The following is an 18,376-nucleotide window of genomic DNA, read 5'->3' as shown; positions in this document are numbered from 1 at the left end:
AGGCAAGTTCTTGCCGAGCCCCAGGGAGGGGATGTTGAAGCCCTTGGGTGAGTTTATGGTTCACATTTTGAACTTGTGCACAGTGGCCCCCTCCTTCCTGCTCAGAGCCCCCTCTTTTTTTTTTGCTGCCGCTTGTTCTGAGCCTTCCAGCCCGAGTGCAGCTCCTTAACCTCTCCTGCCCCATCTCCACCCAAGCCCAAGCCAGCCGCTAGATCTAGGGAGCCATAAGTCACCCTCTTTGAAAGGTCAGCACTGAGCCTCCTCTTTGCCCCTCTGCTCATTTGTTCAGTCGCCTCTTCTCAAGGTCTGCTGTGTCTGTGGCTCTGCAGCCCGGACGGTGCCGAGAGGCATGAGGTGTAGTCCCAGTCCTCTGGGTCTGGGGCAGGAGGGGAGGCAGGCTTACTCCAAACATGAGGTTGAAAGTGCTCTGAGAGGTGTGGGCAAGGCCTGCGGGGACTCAGAACTCAGGTCTCCTCCATAGGAGGGGAGGGGACTGTCTTAACTCAGACAATGCCCCAAGGCCCTGATTCTGTCCTGGGGAAGTTGCTGACCACCCTCTGGGATTTGGGGAGAGACGTGCTCTGTTCTCCTGACCCAACCTTCCCCTTTTCCCGCCATGCAGAGGCCCTGGAGGTCTGACTGAGCTCCTGGCTGAGCTGTAAGTGATGAGGCTAGAAGTAGCTGGCATGCGCAGAGCACTTAGTGTGTGCCAGGCACTGTGCTAAGTGCTTTTCCCTCGTTAGCTCATTTAACCTTGACATAACTGTCTGAGATGGGCATTAAACCCACTTTCCAGAGAAGGTGAACTCACATGTGTGTGACAGCGGCCTTCAGGTTCTTTCTGCTGCACCATCTTTCCCCTGCCTTAACGTCCTTCCTGGGGATCTCCAGCCATCAGCATCCTTCTTTCACAGCATCCATGTGCCCCCTTCTCTCCACCCACCCCTTCTCTGTTCCTCAACTGCCCAGGCCTCCCCCTCCACCTGCCTGAAGAGCACTTCCCTCTTCTTGCCTCACCCTGATAGCAGCCCCAGCACCCTTTCTCCTTGACCATCTTTTTTCAATCTGGTGTTCGGGTCCCCAGAGCTGGCCCCAAGGGTCACACCCACTTTGCATCTTGTATGACTTGCCGTTGTTTTGAGGCTCCTCTCCTCCCACGCGCGGGAACTCCGTCCTGCGCTGCTTTCTTTCCACTGTGTCCTCATCACATGGCACTTTGTCACACCTGGGCCACACCCACGACTCTGCCTTCAGTGCCACCAGACCAGAAGTCTCTGAGGTCTCCAGGAGCCTTCTGGACCCTGGCCAGGTGCACTGCTCTCCACCGCCCCCTTCCCATCCCTTTCTTCGCCACATGTGCGGCCACCACCAGGTTCACTCCATTCCTCTGCAAAGTTCTGCCCATGTGACCTGCCCTCTCTGGCCTCAAGCTTCACTTTCTCACTGGGACCAACTCAGGAGCCTCCTGACCGAGCTCCCTGCCTCTCAGTGACCCACCTCTGACCCATCACCCGCCCCAAAGTCAGACCATTGTTCAGCTTATAGACCTGACCTCACCACTGCCCTGCCAACAACTCTTCAGGGGCCCCTGTTAAGTCTGTAGTCACAGTTTGTAACTTCGTTGTTCAGGTGTTGTTCAGCAGTAAAATGTTTTGGGGTGCGTGTCCCCCAATATATATTCACTCACCTAATAATTTTATCCATGTGGTGGTAGCCAGCCTTCCAGAGGGCCCCCACTGATTATTCTCACCCCCTGGTGTTCGCACTGCCACACTGAGTAACCACTAGGATATTGTGGAGGTGATGGAGCGATACTTCTGATGCCAGGTCGTAAAGGAAATCTGTCTTGTGCTCTTGTGCTCTGGATCTCTTGCTCTGGGGGATGCCAGCCGCCATGCTGTGAGGACACCCAAGCAGCCCTGTGGAGGCGCCCATGTGGTGAGGAGCTGAGGCCTCCTGCCAACAGCCGGCCCTAACTTGCCAGCCATGTGAGTGAGTCACCTTGGAAGCTGGTCCTCGAGCCTCGGTCAAGTCCTCACATGAATGTAGCCCCGCCTGACATCCTGACTGCAGCCTCCTGGGAGACTCTGAAGCAGAACCAACCGGCTCAGCTGCACCAAGATTCCCGACTCTCAGAAACTAAGTGAGATGATGACTATTCCTTGTCTTAAGTTGCTCAGTTCGGGCGTGATCATTTTACAGCAGTAGATCACTGATACACAGGTACCACTGTACAATTCTATCAGGTACATTATAAAACAGATCCCCAAGCAGAAACCTAAAGAAGAGGGATAAACATGTACATAAGTAAGGTTCTAATGTTTTGCCACATTTAATGGTTGATCTTATGACCCCCAGGGGTGTATATCCCCCCACTTTGGAGATCTCTGAGCTTCCGAATGACATTCAAGACGCCTCACCCTGAGATTCCAGGCCCTTCTCAGGGTGGCCCAAGTTACCTCTGCATATTTCTCTCCCTCTACTTTTTCCTCTTCCCGAAGTCACTTGCTTGTTTCTACTGAGAAAATCCTTCCTGTTTTGCTAGGCCAGCATCACAGGCCTTCTCCAGGGAACCTTTCTCCATCGCCCTGGAGGTGGGATTCCTGGGTTTGGCGCCCAGCCTCTCTGAATTGCTCTCCGCACATGCTCTGTATCCCCAGGGCAGGTGTACTCAGAGGGGACAGGGTCACTTTGTGTGAAAAGGCAGAGTTCTAACAGTGGCCCCCAAGATTCCACACCATCATCCGGGGCACCTGTGAACATGCTGAGATAGCACTCCCACAATTGTTATGTTACAGTGAACCTCACAGATGGCTGTGTATGTTGTACACCCAGTGTATTGTGTCGTTTGTCTGGCTTTCTTCATAGGGTTTTATCACCTGACTCCCATGCTAGAGTTGTGTATGTTGTGTAACCAGTTGACCTTAGGACAGGAAGATTATCCAGGGTGGCCTAATCTAATCCCATGAGCCCCTTTAAAAGCACAGGGGGAGTCAGAGAGATCTGGAGCATAAGGTAGATTTCAGGCACTGTCTTGGACCTTGCAGATGGAAGGGCCGCGGAATGAGGAAGGCAGGCGGCTTCTAGGAACAGAGGGTTGCCCCGGCTGGCAGCCAGCAAGGAGACGGGGACCTCAGCCCTATAGCTGCGAGGAACTGGGTGCTGTTAACAACCCAAATGAGTTTAGAAGCAGATTCTTCTCCTTTGCCTCCAGAAATGAATATGGTCCTGCCAGCACCTCAAGCTTGGCTTTGTGAGACCCTGAGCAGGGAACCCAGCTGGGGTTCTGCTTGGACTTCAGCCCTACAGAGCCATGAGCTAACAAAAGGGCACTGTTTTAAGCCACTACGTTTGGGGTGTGCTGTTAGTTAGCAATAGAAAATGAACACACGGTGCTCTGTCTCTGAAGACCTTGCGCAATTCAAGGTATATATTCTTAAAGGGTTAAATGTAAGGCATTCTCAGAGCGCATACATCCACCGCCATTGTGCATAGTTTTGTTTTTGGCTGTTTTGGTTTCTGAGGATTCTCTCTGGTACTGTACAAGGGGCTGGCTTATAAATCAGCCACTCAGGGTCCCGTGTGGTTTGTCTAGCTTTCTTCACAGGGTTTTTATCACCTGTGGCTCCCACGTCAGAGCTGTTGGCTTCGGGTGTTTTTCAGCACTGGTCCAAGCCCTGCTCCCTAATCAATGGGTTCGGGAACGTGGTTACAGGGTAGAACCAGCTTTCAAGGACATCTTATTCCAGTGTAAGAGGCGAACAGAAGGACGCACAGATCACGTGTAGACCTTTCGGCCATTTTACAAACTGAACACAACACACCCCTGCAACCAGCGCCCAGACCAAGAATGGAGCACTTCCATCGCCCGGAAGCTCCCTTCCCGTCTCTGCTCCCGTAAGGGTGACCACTTCTGACCGAAACTGCGTAGGTGTGTTTGTCTGAATAAACCAGATTGTGAGTGAGCATATGAGGAAAAGCCAAATTAACAGCCCAACAGTCACCAAAATTCCTGGCCACAGTCCCAGCGCATGCAAGTAAAACAGAGGTTTTCAAGAAATAGACCAATGAGGGCGCCCCAGGCCTCCTTATTTTATGTGAGGGACGTGTTCCTGAATATCTCACATAATGTAAACGCTCATAACTCAAGTCTAGTTTTCTCATTGAAATAACTGTGACATAGGATTTGTGTGACTTCATATTTGGGGCCTAAAGTGAGACTTATTAACATCTTATTAATGTCTTTAAGATTGCCCAGTTTCTAGTTTAGCATAATTCCAATTCACACACTCCTCTCTGAACACATCCCTCCCTGAACCGGCCATGGGGCTGTGCTGTGAGGACGACTGTCAGCCTCTCGGGGACCGCAGGGCCCAGCTGTGGTGATGCGTGCGATCTGGTTCTGGGGGCGGCACACAGACCCTGGAGTCCAACTGCCTGAATTCCAGTCCTCCCTCTGCTGTTCCTTGCAGAGGACCCTGGGTAAGCTCTTATCCTTCAGAGCCTGGGTTTCCTCACCTGTGAATCAAACAAGGATGTGCTCTGGGGCTAGTGGGAGGAGGTTAAGAATGAAAAGCACACAGAGGTCCGCGGAGCTTTTCTGGCACCAATCCTGGCTGAGTGGGAAAAGCCGGCTGGCCTGCCTGTCCCCCGACTGCCCCCCATGCAGCTCGGAGGACTTTACTTCCCCAGAGAGTGGAGACACTCAGCTTGGAACTGAAGAGTCCGAGGGCTGACCCCAAGAAAGCTGAGCCTAGGCTCATATGCCAGGGTCATAGGCCCGATTGGGCAAGAGCGGAGATCGGCCCCTCTGATCCTGATCAGAGATATTTGGAGACACCAGTGATTCTGGGAAATGCAGAGGCAGGAAGTGAAAGGGGGGTGGGGCAGAGGGGAAACAGCAACATGCACCCTGCCCCTCCTGGCCTTCTCCCCCCTAAACCGGGCCTCGAGGAGTGATGTGACTGAGATGAGGATGAGGATGAGGGACAGACCGGGAGACTCCCCAGTCCCTGGGAAGGAAAGAAGAGGCAACCCATCCCCCGCTCCCACCCCCCGCACGCCCTCTGAGTTCCAAATCCATTTCTACCTCTGTTTACGTCCAAAGTCCTGGGCATTGGAGATGCCAAGTTTGGTGTGTTTGGACACATAGACACTCAGACGCACAGACACACAGACATACAGGGCTCAGGGCCCTCGAAGGGACCCTGCCCCCTCCCCCCGACCATCCAGGGCTGTCTGCACACCCTAATCCTCCAGCCTTCGGCCTGTCTCTTAGCCTGGGATCTGCACAGCATTGAGGGACCTAGGAGTCAACCTCAAGACATTCAGCAAGTAAAAGGGGAAGAAAGGCAGGGGAACCGACTGGGGGTGGGGTGAGGTTGGGGAAGGGATGGGGGGGCCTGTGTCAGGACGGGTGGGGACTGGGTGGGAAATCTTCAGAAGATAGATTCTGGATGTCAATCCTGGGAGAGGAAGGGAGAAAAAACAAAGGACTCCACATAGCTGTCAATAACTTAGAAAGGGACTGGACCCCACACCCCAACTCCATTCAGCCCCAGCCTTAGCCCCTAACCCCAGCCTTGACTTGGTCCCAGGTCCAGCTGGCCCTACCATGACAAAGGAATATCAAGATCTTCAGCATCTGGACAACGAGGAGAATGACCATCAACACAGAAAAGGTGAGGGGACATCTCCCCCCATTTCTCAAAGGCAAGATTATGTGGCCCCCAGCTGTTCCTCTCTGTGCCCCCAGCCTCTCTCTGGGTCTGCCCCACTTACAAGGACCCGGTGGCGTCTGAGCCATCTCTCCTAGGGGAGAGGCAGGGCGTAGGGCTGGAATCCCTTTCTTGGTGACACGTGCCCCAAGGCTTCTGCATGACCCTCCTGTCCCTTGCCTTGTCACCTGCTTCTCAGGACCCTGGGGAGGGGGGTGCCCAGGGGCACAGGAGTAACTGGAAGAAGTTAGACAGCTTTCTCCTTTCCTCTTCCAACACCCTGTGAGCCTTGGCCAAGTGTGTAAGTATGTGTGTGGGTGTGTGTATGTGAGTGTGAATGAGTGTGTGAGTGTGAGTGCACAAGGTGTCTGGGATGAGTTTGGTCAAGGGGTAAGATTTCTGTGAAAAGGTTGAGGGGAGGATGAGGCCTTTCTACATCGAAAAACAACCCCCCTTTCTCCTGGGAGCAGGGATGCTGTATGGGCCGCCGGGTTGATGTTCTTGGCGGATGGGAGTGGGCAGTTTTCTTTAATGGGGAAAAGGGCTGCGGGCGAGGATGGAGCCGAGGCCCCCATATTCCAGCTCACAGGACTCCCGGGTGGGAGCAACTTGAGGGACCTGAAGTCTAGTTACTCTGCCTCCTCTCCCTGCGCCCAGCCAACGAGGAGGAGTGGGATTCATGGGGAGAGCAAGAAACTCACTTCTCTCGCCCCACCTGCAAGGCTGCCCAGCCCCAGAGGTCTCCTCCGGCTCGCCAAATACATCCTCCAGGCTGAGTTCATGTGATGCGGTGACTCAGTTCGGCCACTAGGTGTCAGCAAATGCCCAGGGCCTGGTTAGGACTAAAGCAGGTCAAACTTCTCACGGTTCCCCACCTCCAGTTTCCTCGGGATTCTTCGGGTCACCTACCGCCCAGATTTCTTAATCTGTATGTTTCCTCCTAGTCTACTAGAGGAGGCTCAGGCTGCTCCTAGGACCTCAGAGCTGGCCTAGGCTCCCCTCTGTCTCTGAGCCCCTGACGCCCTCTCCTCTTGCAGGGCCGCCTCCTCCCCAATCACTCTTTCGCCGTCTCTGCTCGGGACCCCGCCTGCTCCTGCTCTCCATGGGCCTTAGCCTCCTGCTGCTGGTGGTTGTCTGTGTGATCGGATCCCAAAGTGGGTTCTCTCGGGGGATGGGCTGGGAAGGGAGCAATATTGGCGGTTGGGGTGGGGGAAGTGGCTGGGGAAGGGCTGGCTGCTGTGATGGTGGACACAGCCTCCTGATTTTTACTTTTTCACAACTTCTGCCCAGACTCCAAGCTGCAGGAGGAGCTGCGGGCCCTTAGAGAGACGTTCAGCAATCTCACAGTGAGCACAGATGCCCAGGTCAAGGCCTTGAGCATCCAGGGTGAGGAGGGCTGGGGGGGCAGAGCTAGGAGGGGCGGCTGGGAATGTAGGGACCTTGAGACACTAAACAAGTCTCTCTCCCAGGAGGAAATGTGGGGAAAAAGATGAAGTCCCTGGAGTCCCAGCTGGAGAAACAGCAGCAGGACCTGAGTGAAGGTCAGCGATGGAGCGTTTGTGCGCATGCGCGAGTGTGCCTTTGCCCAGGATGCAGGGGTCTCTCAGGCCAAACCAAGAAGCCTTGTGGCAGGAGCATCTCTGATTGATCTTCGGCCCCTAGCACAGAGATGACAGAGCCTTCTCAGGCCCTAGTGGTCATAGGGACTTCCTTTCCCTCCCCCACTCTCTTCCTCACTCCCCCTCTGCCGTGTTTCCCCAGATCACTCCAGCTTGCTGCTCCACGTGAAACAGTTTGTGGCTGACCTGCGAAGCCTGAGCTGTCAGATGGCTGTCCTCCAGGGCAACGGTGAGGAGGCGGGGGCACCCAGCCTTGTTTTTCCTAACCACTTCCCCTCAACCTCTCATCTTTCCTCTTCCCACCCTCCCACTTCCCCCTGCCAGGCTCCGAAGGGACCTGCTGCCCAGTTAACTGGATGGATTATGAAGGCAGCTGCTACTGGTTCTCTCGCTCTGGGAAGCCCTGGCCTGAGGCTGCGAAGTACTGCGAGCTGGAGAGCGCTCACCTGGTGGTGGTCGGCTCCTGGGAGGAGCAGGTGAGGGCCTGGGAGGGCTCAGCTAGGAGGCTGGCGGGTCTCAGGAGAGGTCACCACCCCTTCCTCTCTCCCCAGAAATTTATCCAGCACCACATGGGCCCCGTGAACACCTGGATGGGCCTCACCGACCAAAACGGGCCCTGGAAATGGGTAGACGGGACGGACTACGAGACGGGCTTCAAGTGAGTGTGCGCGTCCCGCAGCTTTTCGGCTCTGCTTGTGCCCCATCGTCCCAGCCTGGCAGGTCCCAGGCCGCCGGGCGCTCCTCCAATCGGCTGAAGGTCTGGCCCCCTGGGGCCCGGATCCGTCTGGTCTCTCTAGGAACTGGAGACCAGAGCAGCCGGACGACTGGTACGGGCACGGGCTCGGGGGAGGCGAGGACTGTGCGCACTTCACCGACGACGGCCGCTGGAACGATGACGTCTGCCAGAGGCCCTACCGCTGGGTCTGCGAGACAAAGCGGGGCAGGGACAGCTAGCACCCCCCTCTCCCCCTAATTTATTTCCGCAAAGCCTTTAACTGCCATAGGGGTCCTGGCTTGGGGACCCTCCTATGGGGGGCCTCCTCCACTTTCTGGGGGATTTTCATCTAAGATTTCGAGGGAAGGGAAAGGGTGGTGTCTGAGGCAAGGAGAATAATGTTTGGAGGGGCGGAAATATCGAAACCACGCCACTTTCTGTAGTTTGCAGGTTGTTATTGTCGACTTTTTTTTTTAGAGTAAAAAGAAGAGAAATACACTAAACATTCTGAGTTGTCTGCTTGATGGGGATTAGGAATTGGGAGTGGGCTGGCTGGCACTGGGAAGCCTAGGGCAGGCAGTGATCACCCTGAGTACTGCTGCGCTTCGGGCCAGGTGGCCTGCATTTGTTATTTATGGGCATGTGAGTTAGTCTACTGTCTCAGTCTCAGCTGTAAAATGGTGTTGTTCCTGGTGTTACTGAACTCAGGTTCAGCTGCTCAAGGCTCAGGAATCCAATACTGAGAGACAAGCACTGGGTGAAAGGAAAGATAGCTTTATTGAGGAAGCCAGCAATCCTGGGGAGAAGATGAACTCATTTCCCAAAGAACCATCTCCCCTCGATGATCAGGGGCAAAAGCTTTTAAATGGGAGTTTCAGGGGCTACGTGCAACAATCATCTTGGAACTGGTCATGCAGTAGTCTGATCAGTGTCATCTTGACTGTTTCAAGCACAGTTACTTTTCAGTTCCAGGGTTGGTTTGTTCCCATTTCCTTGAGGCCAGTTCTTGGAATTCTCCAAGCCATAGACTCAGGACTGCTCAAGATGGAGCAGCTTATGTCTTGGCTACAGTCAGGTCGTTACGCAGTTAGCTTTTTCCATTTGGTGGTGGTTTTAGTATCTGCAAAACAACCCAGGAAGATTCATCAGAACCTGGTACCTCTGTCCCTCTGTCCCTCAGGGAGGAACTAAAGAGTCAGTGATTCTTTTGTCCTAGTCATTAACCGCTTAAATTTGCTCTTTTGTGACTCTGGGGAGGCTTGGGAGACCACAACTTTTTTTTTTTTTTTTTTTTTTACAAACAAGAGAAAGGTCACGGAAGGGCTTTTGCACCTGGTAGGGCTCTGCAGTCTCCTGTTGGGTTTCACTGGGACCCTCCTACCTCTAGCAATGCCCCCAGGAACAGAACCACCCCAGTGCGATCAGAAGCAGCATCCATAGACAGGTAACAGATACAACATATGCAGAGAGGAACCCATAACCCAGACTCACCAACATGGGAGGAAAAGCAATACCATGGAAGAGCAAACCTAAAACAAATAGGATCTACGACCCAGGATGGAGTGAACGGGACAAACAGATGAAGACTTTATGGCTACTTATGGGTTTATCAACCCAAACTGACCAAGTATTAGCCCACCAATTAAACCTACACTGATTCTAAAAAGGAGCAATGCTGTGACCACAGTAAAATAAGGTTAGAAATGAACACAAAAGTATAGCCAAAAAAAATCAATCAACATCCATTTCTCATCATCTTTCTAGACAACTTTGAGTTTAAGAGGAAATAAAAATGAAACAGTCGAGTGGTTTAGAAATGAACAAGAGAGCACTACATACCGTGACTGTGGGATGTTATGAAGAAATTTGCAAAAGCAAAATTATTTAACCTTAAGGGCATTTATTAAAAAAATAAGAAAGGCTGAATTGAAATAAGCTACATTTTAAATCAAGACACTTGAAAAGAGAATAGCAAAATAGGAGGAACTTCTTTTAAAAAGCAAAAATTAATGCACTAGAAAATAAAAATGTGGATATCATAAACAAAAGAATGATCTGACTCTTGGAAAAGGTAAATAAATATGGAGGAGAAAAAAGGAAACAAACATGACTTTAGAGAGGAGAAAGGTCACAGAAGCACAGATGCAGAGGATGTGATTATATAACACCATCAGATTTGAAACAGCAGAGTAAAGACAGTTTCTCCTACCAGTGTTATAATTTTTAGGTTAATCCCTTAGAAACAGAGCTTATAGCTTCCAAATTTATAAAGGGGAAAAATGAAGGAAAAAAACATAAATCTGAAGGAAAACAGGAAGGAGAGAAAAACAGAACAGGTAAATAAGAAAAATCAAAAGATTAGTTATGAATCCAAATATGTTGCTGATTATATTAAATGCAAAAGACTAAATTATCCTTTGAAGAGACAACTTCCAGACAGAATAAAAAATAAAGTCCAACCATACTCCCAAGACACATATCTCGACAGAGAGGTTGAAAGCGAAAGTACAAAAAAGGTAGGAAAATTCAAACGATGTAATTTTCTTACAAAGTACACTTTATAACAAAAAGTACTAGTAGAGATAAGAGGGTCACTTCCTAATGGTAAAAGGTTTTATTCAACAGGAAGGTATACCAGTGTTAAATACATGCACTGAATAACATGGCCACAAAATACATGAAATAAAAAAGGTGGCACTTCAATTAAAAAAAAATTTGGAAGTACAAGAAAAAATATGCAAATCTATATTCACAGTAGGAGACTGTAATGCCTCTCTCAGTAACTGACAGATCAAGCAGACCAAAAAAAAATCACTAAGCACAGATGTTCTGAAGTTTGAAATATAATGAGCCAGTGGATGCATTTAGCTGAGTGCACTTGTCAGCTACAGAATACTCATTCTTTTCAAGTACACTGGCACACTTTTAAAAAGTTGAGCAAATACTTGGCCATAAAGCAAGTTTTAAACAAATTTCAAATAGAGAGTTTTCACTATAATGACCAAAAATGTAAAATCCCTATATAAAATATGAGCTAACCCAATCCACTGGTGTATTAAAAGCGATAGCATGTTCAAGTAGCATATATACCTTGAGTAAGAACCCAAAGATGGTTTTAAAAAATAGATTTATTTTATTTTATTTTACTTTTTTGGGCGGGAGGTAATTAGTTTTATTTATTTATTTGTTTATTCAATTTTTTTGTTTTGTTTGTTTATTTTGTAAATGGAGGTACTGGGGATTGAACCCAGGACCTCATGCATGCAAAGCATGTGCTCTACCACTGAGCTATACCCTCCCCCTCCAAAGAGAGTTTAACATCAGAAAAATCTATTAATAAAATAGACATAGGCAGTACAGAAGACTAGATTAATGGAGTCCAAAAGGAAAAAATCACAGGATGCAGAAAAATCACTTGGCGAAAGTTCAACACCTATTTATGATAAAATCTTTTAGGATCTTGACCGCTTCTACATTGTTCCTCTGCTGTTCTCAACATGTGGATTCTATCACATGTTCCAAGACGCCTGTCCTGCTCCAGCTGTGATGCATTCCAGGCAAGAGAAAGGAGAGAAGAGAAAGAGAAAAGTGCATCTACGAAAGCAAACGATAAAACAATACGATCATCCACATGGACAATCAATGGCATCAATAAACAGTCAGCCTAATAAGGGGCTTCAGCAGGTGTATCAGTCGACTATCATCATAATGATATATAAAAAGTAGACAAGAAAAAGACTAAAATCCTTGCCGAATTCATATGTAAATTCAATGTAATAAAAATACAAATCTCAGCTGGATTTTTAAAAGCATCTCAACAATCTTAAAGGAAAAAAAAAATCCACACAGAAGGATAAAAGTCAATTTGGGAAAAAAAAAAAAGCAAAAATTGAGAGAAAGGGAAACTAGACTTACCAGGCATTAGAGTATACTACAAAGCCATGTTCATAAAGACAGTGTGGAAATGATACAGCACAGACAGAGACCAACGGCATGGGAGGCTCAGAGACAGAAATGTGCGTAAACAGGAACTTAATATATAATAAGGGAGGCACCTCAAGTTGGTAGAGGAAGGATATTATTGGGAGAATTGGCTCTCCATATGAAGAAAAAAAATCCATACCCAACAACACATACAAAGATGGATGATGGATAGATTTGAGATCTAAATATAAAAGATTAAAAGTACAGAAGTAATAGAAAAAAAGGAAGGAGAATCTTCTATCTAGGAGTACAGAAGGGCTTCAATGATAAGGCCTCCAAAGCACATACCAAAAAGCCAAAAAGCCAAAAAAGAAAAAAAAATCAGTGAAATTGACTGCATGCAAATTAAAATTTTCAGCTCAATGACAATGTATCCATTAGGCTCCCAGCAAGAAACAGATGGCCTATGTGAAATGGGTAATTGGAAGATGTTTTAATAAAGAGAGGATTTACAAAATCCTGTGAGCAGGATTAGGGAAGCCACCAAAATAGGGCGGGCACCCAGGTATCCCAGCAGTGGGGAGTTGGTAGCGTCTTCAGGAATCCAGAGAGAGAGGATGCTGCGTGGAGATACAGGAGCTGTGACTTAGTCTGTTGTGACTTCTGGTTGCAGGAGGAACTTAGTCCACAGCCACCTGCCAGGGAGGGAGCTGGGGAGTCAGTATATTCATTTCTCTCCTTTTCCTCCCTCTGAGCTCCTGCCTGGCCTGGAAGCCAGATGGCCAGGGAGCATGCTCATGCAGCCATACAGCCTCTGAAGCCACGGAAAGAGTGGAGAACGGTACAGTGGATGTTGAGGACAAACGGAAGACATCCAGCACTGAAGGAGCCCTGAGAGGAAGAAATAGATTGGAAACCTATTAGAGAAGTCGGGAAGCATATAAACAGCAGTACACAGAAGATGGACCCCAGGGGTCTAATGTGCATACGAAGACGTGCTTATAATCACTAGTAAGGAGAGAAACGCAATTTAAAACAAACATCGCTGAGCCATCTCTTTACACTCATTCAATTGACAACAATTAGAGAGGAAGTCAAGTGCTGGCAAGGACGTGGGGGAAATGAGAACCTTATGCCCTGCTGATGGGAGTATAAATTGGAATAGCCATTCTGCAAGGTATTTAGTGGAATTCAGAATGCACATATATCATGATCCCTGCAATCCTATTTCTGGGTATACACACTCTTACTGGTCCACTGAGGCACGCTGCAGAGAGGTTCACAGCAGTGCTGTTTGGGCAGCAGGAACTGGAGGGGACCTAGGTGCCTGCTGATAGCACGACGTGGTGGGTGTGCCTGATAGGCTACTGTCCCACATTTAGGAACAGTGATTAATGGTGCAGTCACTATGGAAACCAGCATGGAGGGTCCTCAAAAATGAAAGCTAGAACTACCATATGAGCCAACTATTTTACTTTTGAGTATATAACCAAAGGAAATGAAATCAGTGTCTTGAAGAGATATTTGCACGCTCATGTTCATTGCAGTGTTATTCACAATAGCCAAGATACAGAAACAACCTAAGTGTCTGTCGATGGATGAATGTAGATATATATATCTACAATGGAATATTATTCAGCCATAAAAGAAAGGAACCCTAATCCTGCCATTTGTGACAGCAGGGATGAATCTTGAGGAAGTTATGCTAAGTGAAATAAGTCAGACACAGAAATACAAAAACTCACTTATGATCTCACTTACACGTGGCATCTAAAAACCTCGAACTCATAGAACCAGAGAGTTGAATGATGGTTGCCAGGGGCAGTGGGCTGGAGGTGGGAGCAATGGGGAGATGCTGGTCAAAGGATACAAAGTTTCAGTTAAAAGAGGAATAAATTCTGGGGACCTAATGCACAGCATGGGGACTAGAGTTAACAATACTCTATCGTATACTTGAAATTTGCTAAGAGAGTAAATCTTGAGTGCTCTGACCACACCAAAAGAAATGGTAACCATGTGAGGTGATGGTTGTGTTAATTTATTTGGTTGTGGGAATCATTTCACCATGCATATATGTGTAAAATCATCACGTTGTACACTTTAAAAAATCACAATCTAATGGATACAATTTCTATTCCTCAATCATATCTCTATAAAGCTGGAAAAAAGACCACAGTGTTTTGCACAGAAAAAAACCCTAGTGACGACATACACACACAATATTATGGATACACCTAAAATCAGCATTGAATGAAAAAACTGAAAAAGAGAATGCTGTCTAGAACACAAGAACACTGATAAAAGTTAAAAGCCTGCGCACACAATCGCACTGCATGCATTTCCAGGATCTACACATTTTCAAGGACATGTCAACTCCATTCAAGTGGTTGTTTAAGGAAGGGAGGAGAATAGGACGAGACCAGGGTGAAGCGTGCGGTGGGGGTGGGGGGTTCAAAATGAGAGAAGAACCTTGAACAGACCGAAACTGAGAGCGTGCCTTGAACTGAGTGGGAGAAGCTCACAGCTCACCTCTGACCCAGAAGGAAAAATGGACGTGCGCGTCTCAGTGTCCACCCTGCCAGGGTCCCTAATGGGGAGAGATGAGAAACAGGACCCAAGATTTGGTGAATCATCACCCGGGCTAGTTCTGGAGGCTGATCTAGATTGAGAAATAAGAATAAAATGATTAGAAAGGAGGAGGTCATTTTTTAAAAAAATTGCAGACATCAGGTATCTCCTATTTTGATGTAATGGGGGCTACACAGCATCACCTGGGAAAGATTTGTTTTGCTCAGAGAACCTTGAACCTGAATCTAATTAAGCTTCTAGCTCTAACTACCTGTTCATATGACTTTCGGCTGGGAGGGGAGCACGCATACAGACGAGCGTTCAGTCAAACCCAGGAGGAGGATTTTACAGAGCCAATTTCCGATTTCTTCAACAAATAAATGGCAAGGGAAAAAAAAGAGGGCGGGGAAATCCGTTACAGATTAAAAGAGCCTTAAGAGGCATATTCGGTGCCTGCAATGTGGGGACATTGGATCCTGATTTGAACAGACTAGTTGTAAAAAGTCCTTATGGGAATATCAGGTAATTTAAAATACTACTCGGATAAGGCATCATTGTCAATTATTTTTGGTGCGGTAATAGTATGGTTTGTGGTTAATTAGAAACAGAAGATTCTCTATTTTAGAGATCCATGCTGAAATATTTACAGGGGAAATGATATGTCTGGGATTTGCTCCGAAATAATTCAGGAGGATGGGGGGGGTAGGTTGGGGTGGGTGTGGGAAAAACAAAACTGGTCAAGCATTGATAATTGTTGAAGCGGGCAGTAGTTTGTGGATGTTCCCCATACTTCTCTGAACTTTGGTCTGTATTTTATTCACTGCAGCTGAATCAGAAAACTTGGCCTGCAGATAGGACTTCTTAATGGAAACACAGGACATAATAGTTTTTTAAAGAGCAATTTGGGGAAGTAATATTTTGCTTCTACAGAAAAGATGGGCAGATTTGACTTCACTAAAATTAGACATAAGCGATAGACTTGGATGAAATATTTGCAACATTTATAACAAGGAATTAATATCCAGAGTATAAAGAACTCCTATAAAATAACAAGGGAAAAAAAGCCCCCCAACAGAGAACCAGGATATTACAGTAAACATTTGTCATCTCTATTTTAGGGGATCCCTCATTACGTGCATTCCTGAGGACGCAAACAGCTGCAGGGACTGTATCCTCCCTCGGGCCTCCCTGCTGTAGCTGGGGTGGGGTCGTACTTTAGATGGTGCCCACTGGACCCTCTCTCCCAGATGCTGAGTCTGGAGTGCATGATGCAAATTTGCGGGAATAGTTGGAGGGACAAGTTCGTGCTTAATGTCTGTAGGAAATTAAGTGAGAGGGGAGGGGCTAACTCAGTGGTAGAGCGCATGCCTAGAATGCCCTGGGTTCAATCCCTAGTACCTCCATTAAAAACAAAAAACAAAAAACCTAATTACCTCCCCCTCCCTCCCAAAATAAATAAATAAAAAGAAATTGCCACTTAAAAAAATGAAAAAATTTCAGGCTGCAAAATAATATACCACATAATCCCATCTATGTAGTATCCTTGCCAAAAACATTTGCAATTGCTAATGTTTCCTTAAATCCCTCCAGTGACTGTTGCTTCTCTCTGGTATAGTCACCCCCCCACCCCAGTCTAAATTCAAAGACTTTCCCATCAGAAATTCCCCAGCTGACCTCCTGGCCCCTCTCCGACCATTGTCTTATCTTCCTCTTTATTGCCTCCAGCTAACTGTGCTTTGGGGGATAAAGGTGGGGGCTGTGGCCTGAATTTGGAAGAGGCAAACCAGGTATGTAGTTCTGTGGAGGAGTTACAGGCTGGTTGGAAGTACTGAAGAGATGGATAAGACTCCAAAGCTGGAAAACTCAAGAATATTGGGGTGACAGCCTGATACATGTGTGTGTACATGTACGTATGTGTGCGTGCGTGTCTGTCTGTAGGTATGTATGTGACTGTGTGTCTATATGTGTGTACACACACCCATGCACGTGCGCGCTGGGAAGGAGAGGAAACCGTGTCCGTCAGGAGGTTTGTTTTGTATTTTTAAGGAAAAAAATTACTATGGTTTTTACTCCTATTTTCACCTTTACGTCAGGAGTTTTTGATTCCCTGCCCTGAAGCCAAGTTAGCTTTTCCTGCCCCTCAGCTGTATCCCTGAAAGGACTGTCCCCTGGTGCTCACTCTCGCCAACTGGTCCCAGCTCAGTTCAGCGCCCATGTGGAGGCGGTGTGATGTTTCTTGGCCGTGGGGAAGCCAGCCAGCTCAAGTGTTTCTCCTATAAAACTCCACTGTCTCGCGTGAGTCAGAATCTCATAGGAGGTCTGTCTTGGTTCGAGTCTCTCCAAGAAGGCTCTTTCGCTAAGAGAAAGGCTTGAGGGAGGGAGTTTTCTGGGGAGCTGGTTCCAGAAAGCAGGAGGGAAGGAGGGGGTAGTGAGACAGGGGAGGGAAGACCAAATCCATGGGACGTGTCACCGCGGTTACCGCACGTTTTGGCCAGTGGGGCTCCCAGCATCTCCTGAGCATTTGGATCTAAAGGAGAGGTCCTGGAGCATTTCTCCACGGTTTCCCGTGGCGTTAACTCCTCAGGGGTCTGGGCTGGACTTGTGCTGGCAGGATGGCTCTGAGTGGAGCGGTGCTTGGGGAGGCGCCGGGGTAGAAGGTATGGCTCAGGCTGGAGGTGGGACGCCGTCAGCGGGAGGAGCTGCCCAAGCTCACGTAGCCCTGTCCACCTCTGCTGTGGCTGAGTCAGTGGTAGGCAAGGGGGTGTGATGTGGGGCGTCAGAGGTACCTACTGCAAGCCCCATCCCCAAACTCCAACTCCAGAAAGATGGATGAGGTTGCACGATGGCAGCCAATACACAGAACACCTAGGAATGAACTTAGAAAATGTGCAAGGTGTGTATGAAAACAGCTGTGAAACTCTAATGGAGGTCAGAAAAATACTGGAATACAACCAACTTATCCTTGGCTAGGGAGTCTCAACAGAGCAGTGATTTCAGTTTCCCCTAAATTAATGTAAAAGTCCAGGTTATCGGAATCAAAATTCCTATGCATTTTTGGGGGGAATTTGACAGTATGAATAAATGTGTGAGAACAGCCCACAGAAAAATGTTTTAAAAAACAACAATCAGGGGACTTGTCCGAACAGATATTCAACTATAAGGTAAGTAGTTGAAACACACTTGGCGCTGTCCTGGGGACGGACGGATGAATCGGCGACATGAAACAGACTCCAGAAATGGATCCAGGGGGTTAGTAGGGGCTGTTTTGTTTTGAAGTGACAGAAATCCAAGGGGAACCAGCTTATACAAAGAAGGAGTTTATCAGAAGGATTGTGGACTATCCCACAGGGTCTTGGGGCAGGGGTGCAGCTGGGCCTCTGTGCTCTGCAGGGACCCAGGAAGTTCTGTCTGTGCATCAGCTCTGCTGCTTGCAGAGCGTCTGCCTGTTCTCTCTGACTGTAGGCTGGCTTCTCTGCTCTTCAGGTGCTTACAACAGTCCTGAGTTTTATACCTTACATATTCCCTCGCTCAGCTCCCAAGGAAGATGCTGATTGGCTGCGGGTCAGCTGACAAACTCTGTGCCAATAAGCTGGAGCCACGGGCAGGGTCATTTCAGGGCGGCTGCCACAGGGACCACACAGAAAGGTAGGGAGAGATTTCACAGAAATGTGGTGATTAGGGGTTGGAGGTGGGGGCACACCAAACAATAGATATCTATCACATCCAAGTACATATAGGAATTAATAGATAGTTGTGACATGACAAGAAATATATATTTAGTGTCCACCCCCAGTTCCTGACACAGAGCTCCTAAAAACCTTGGAATTTCTTTG

The 18,376-nt window shown here is 48.2% G+C and overlaps 1 protein-coding gene and 1 non-coding gene across 3 annotated transcripts; one reads left to right on the top strand and one right to left on the bottom strand.

Annotated features, from left to right (window-relative positions):
• The first annotated feature begins 5,128 nt into the window (after positions 1-5,128).
• Positions 5,129-8,554, top strand: ASGR1 (asialoglycoprotein receptor 1). 2 transcript variants are annotated; one of them, XM_032498601.1, is made up of 9 exons: positions 5,129-5,330; positions 5,598-5,681; positions 6,755-6,871; positions 7,008-7,103; positions 7,187-7,258; positions 7,479-7,565; positions 7,661-7,812; positions 7,888-7,994; positions 8,134-8,554. In XM_032498601.1, exons 2-9 carry the CDS (start codon positions 5,615-5,617, stop codon positions 8,288-8,290), a joined length of 855 nt encoding a protein of 284 aa, XP_032354492.1. In that variant the 5' UTR covers positions 5,129-5,330; positions 5,598-5,614; the 3' UTR covers positions 8,291-8,554. The 2 variants fall into 2 exon arrangements, with proteins under 2 accessions (XP_032354492.1, XP_014407079.1); XM_014551593.2 differs by having other exon boundaries at positions 5,130-5,334.
• A 2,723-nt stretch (positions 8,555-11,277) lies between these two features.
• TRNAA-UGC lies at positions 11,278-11,349 on the bottom strand. Its single transcript has one exon. It is a non-coding gene; the product is annotated as a tRNA-Ala (tRNA).
• Positions 11,350-18,376: the final 7,027 nt, after the last annotated feature.

This window comes from Camelus ferus, chromosome 16, assembly GCF_009834535.1.
Source record: "Camelus ferus isolate YT-003-E chromosome 16, BCGSAC_Cfer_1.0, whole genome shotgun sequence".
Taxonomy (NCBI): Eukaryota; Metazoa; Chordata; class Mammalia; order Artiodactyla; family Camelidae; genus Camelus; species Camelus ferus.
The sequence above is the reverse complement of the archived record's forward strand: the minus strand, read 5'-3'. Positions and strand labels throughout refer to the sequence as shown.

Excerpts from the sequence above, each read along its gene's own strand:
- ASGR1 (XM_032498601.1), top strand. The coding sequence starts at position 5,615 with ATGACAAAGGAATATCAAGATCTTCAGCATCTGGACAACGAGGAGAAT. Across the intron at positions 7,259-7,478 it reads GCAGCAGGACCTGAGTGAAG|ATCACTCCAGCTTGCTGCTC; the intron begins GTCAGCGATGGA and ends GTGTTTCCCCAG. Across the intron at positions 7,566-7,660 it reads GGCTGTCCTCCAGGGCAACG|GCTCCGAAGGGACCTGCTGC; the intron begins GTGAGGAGGCGG and ends TCCCCCTGCCAG.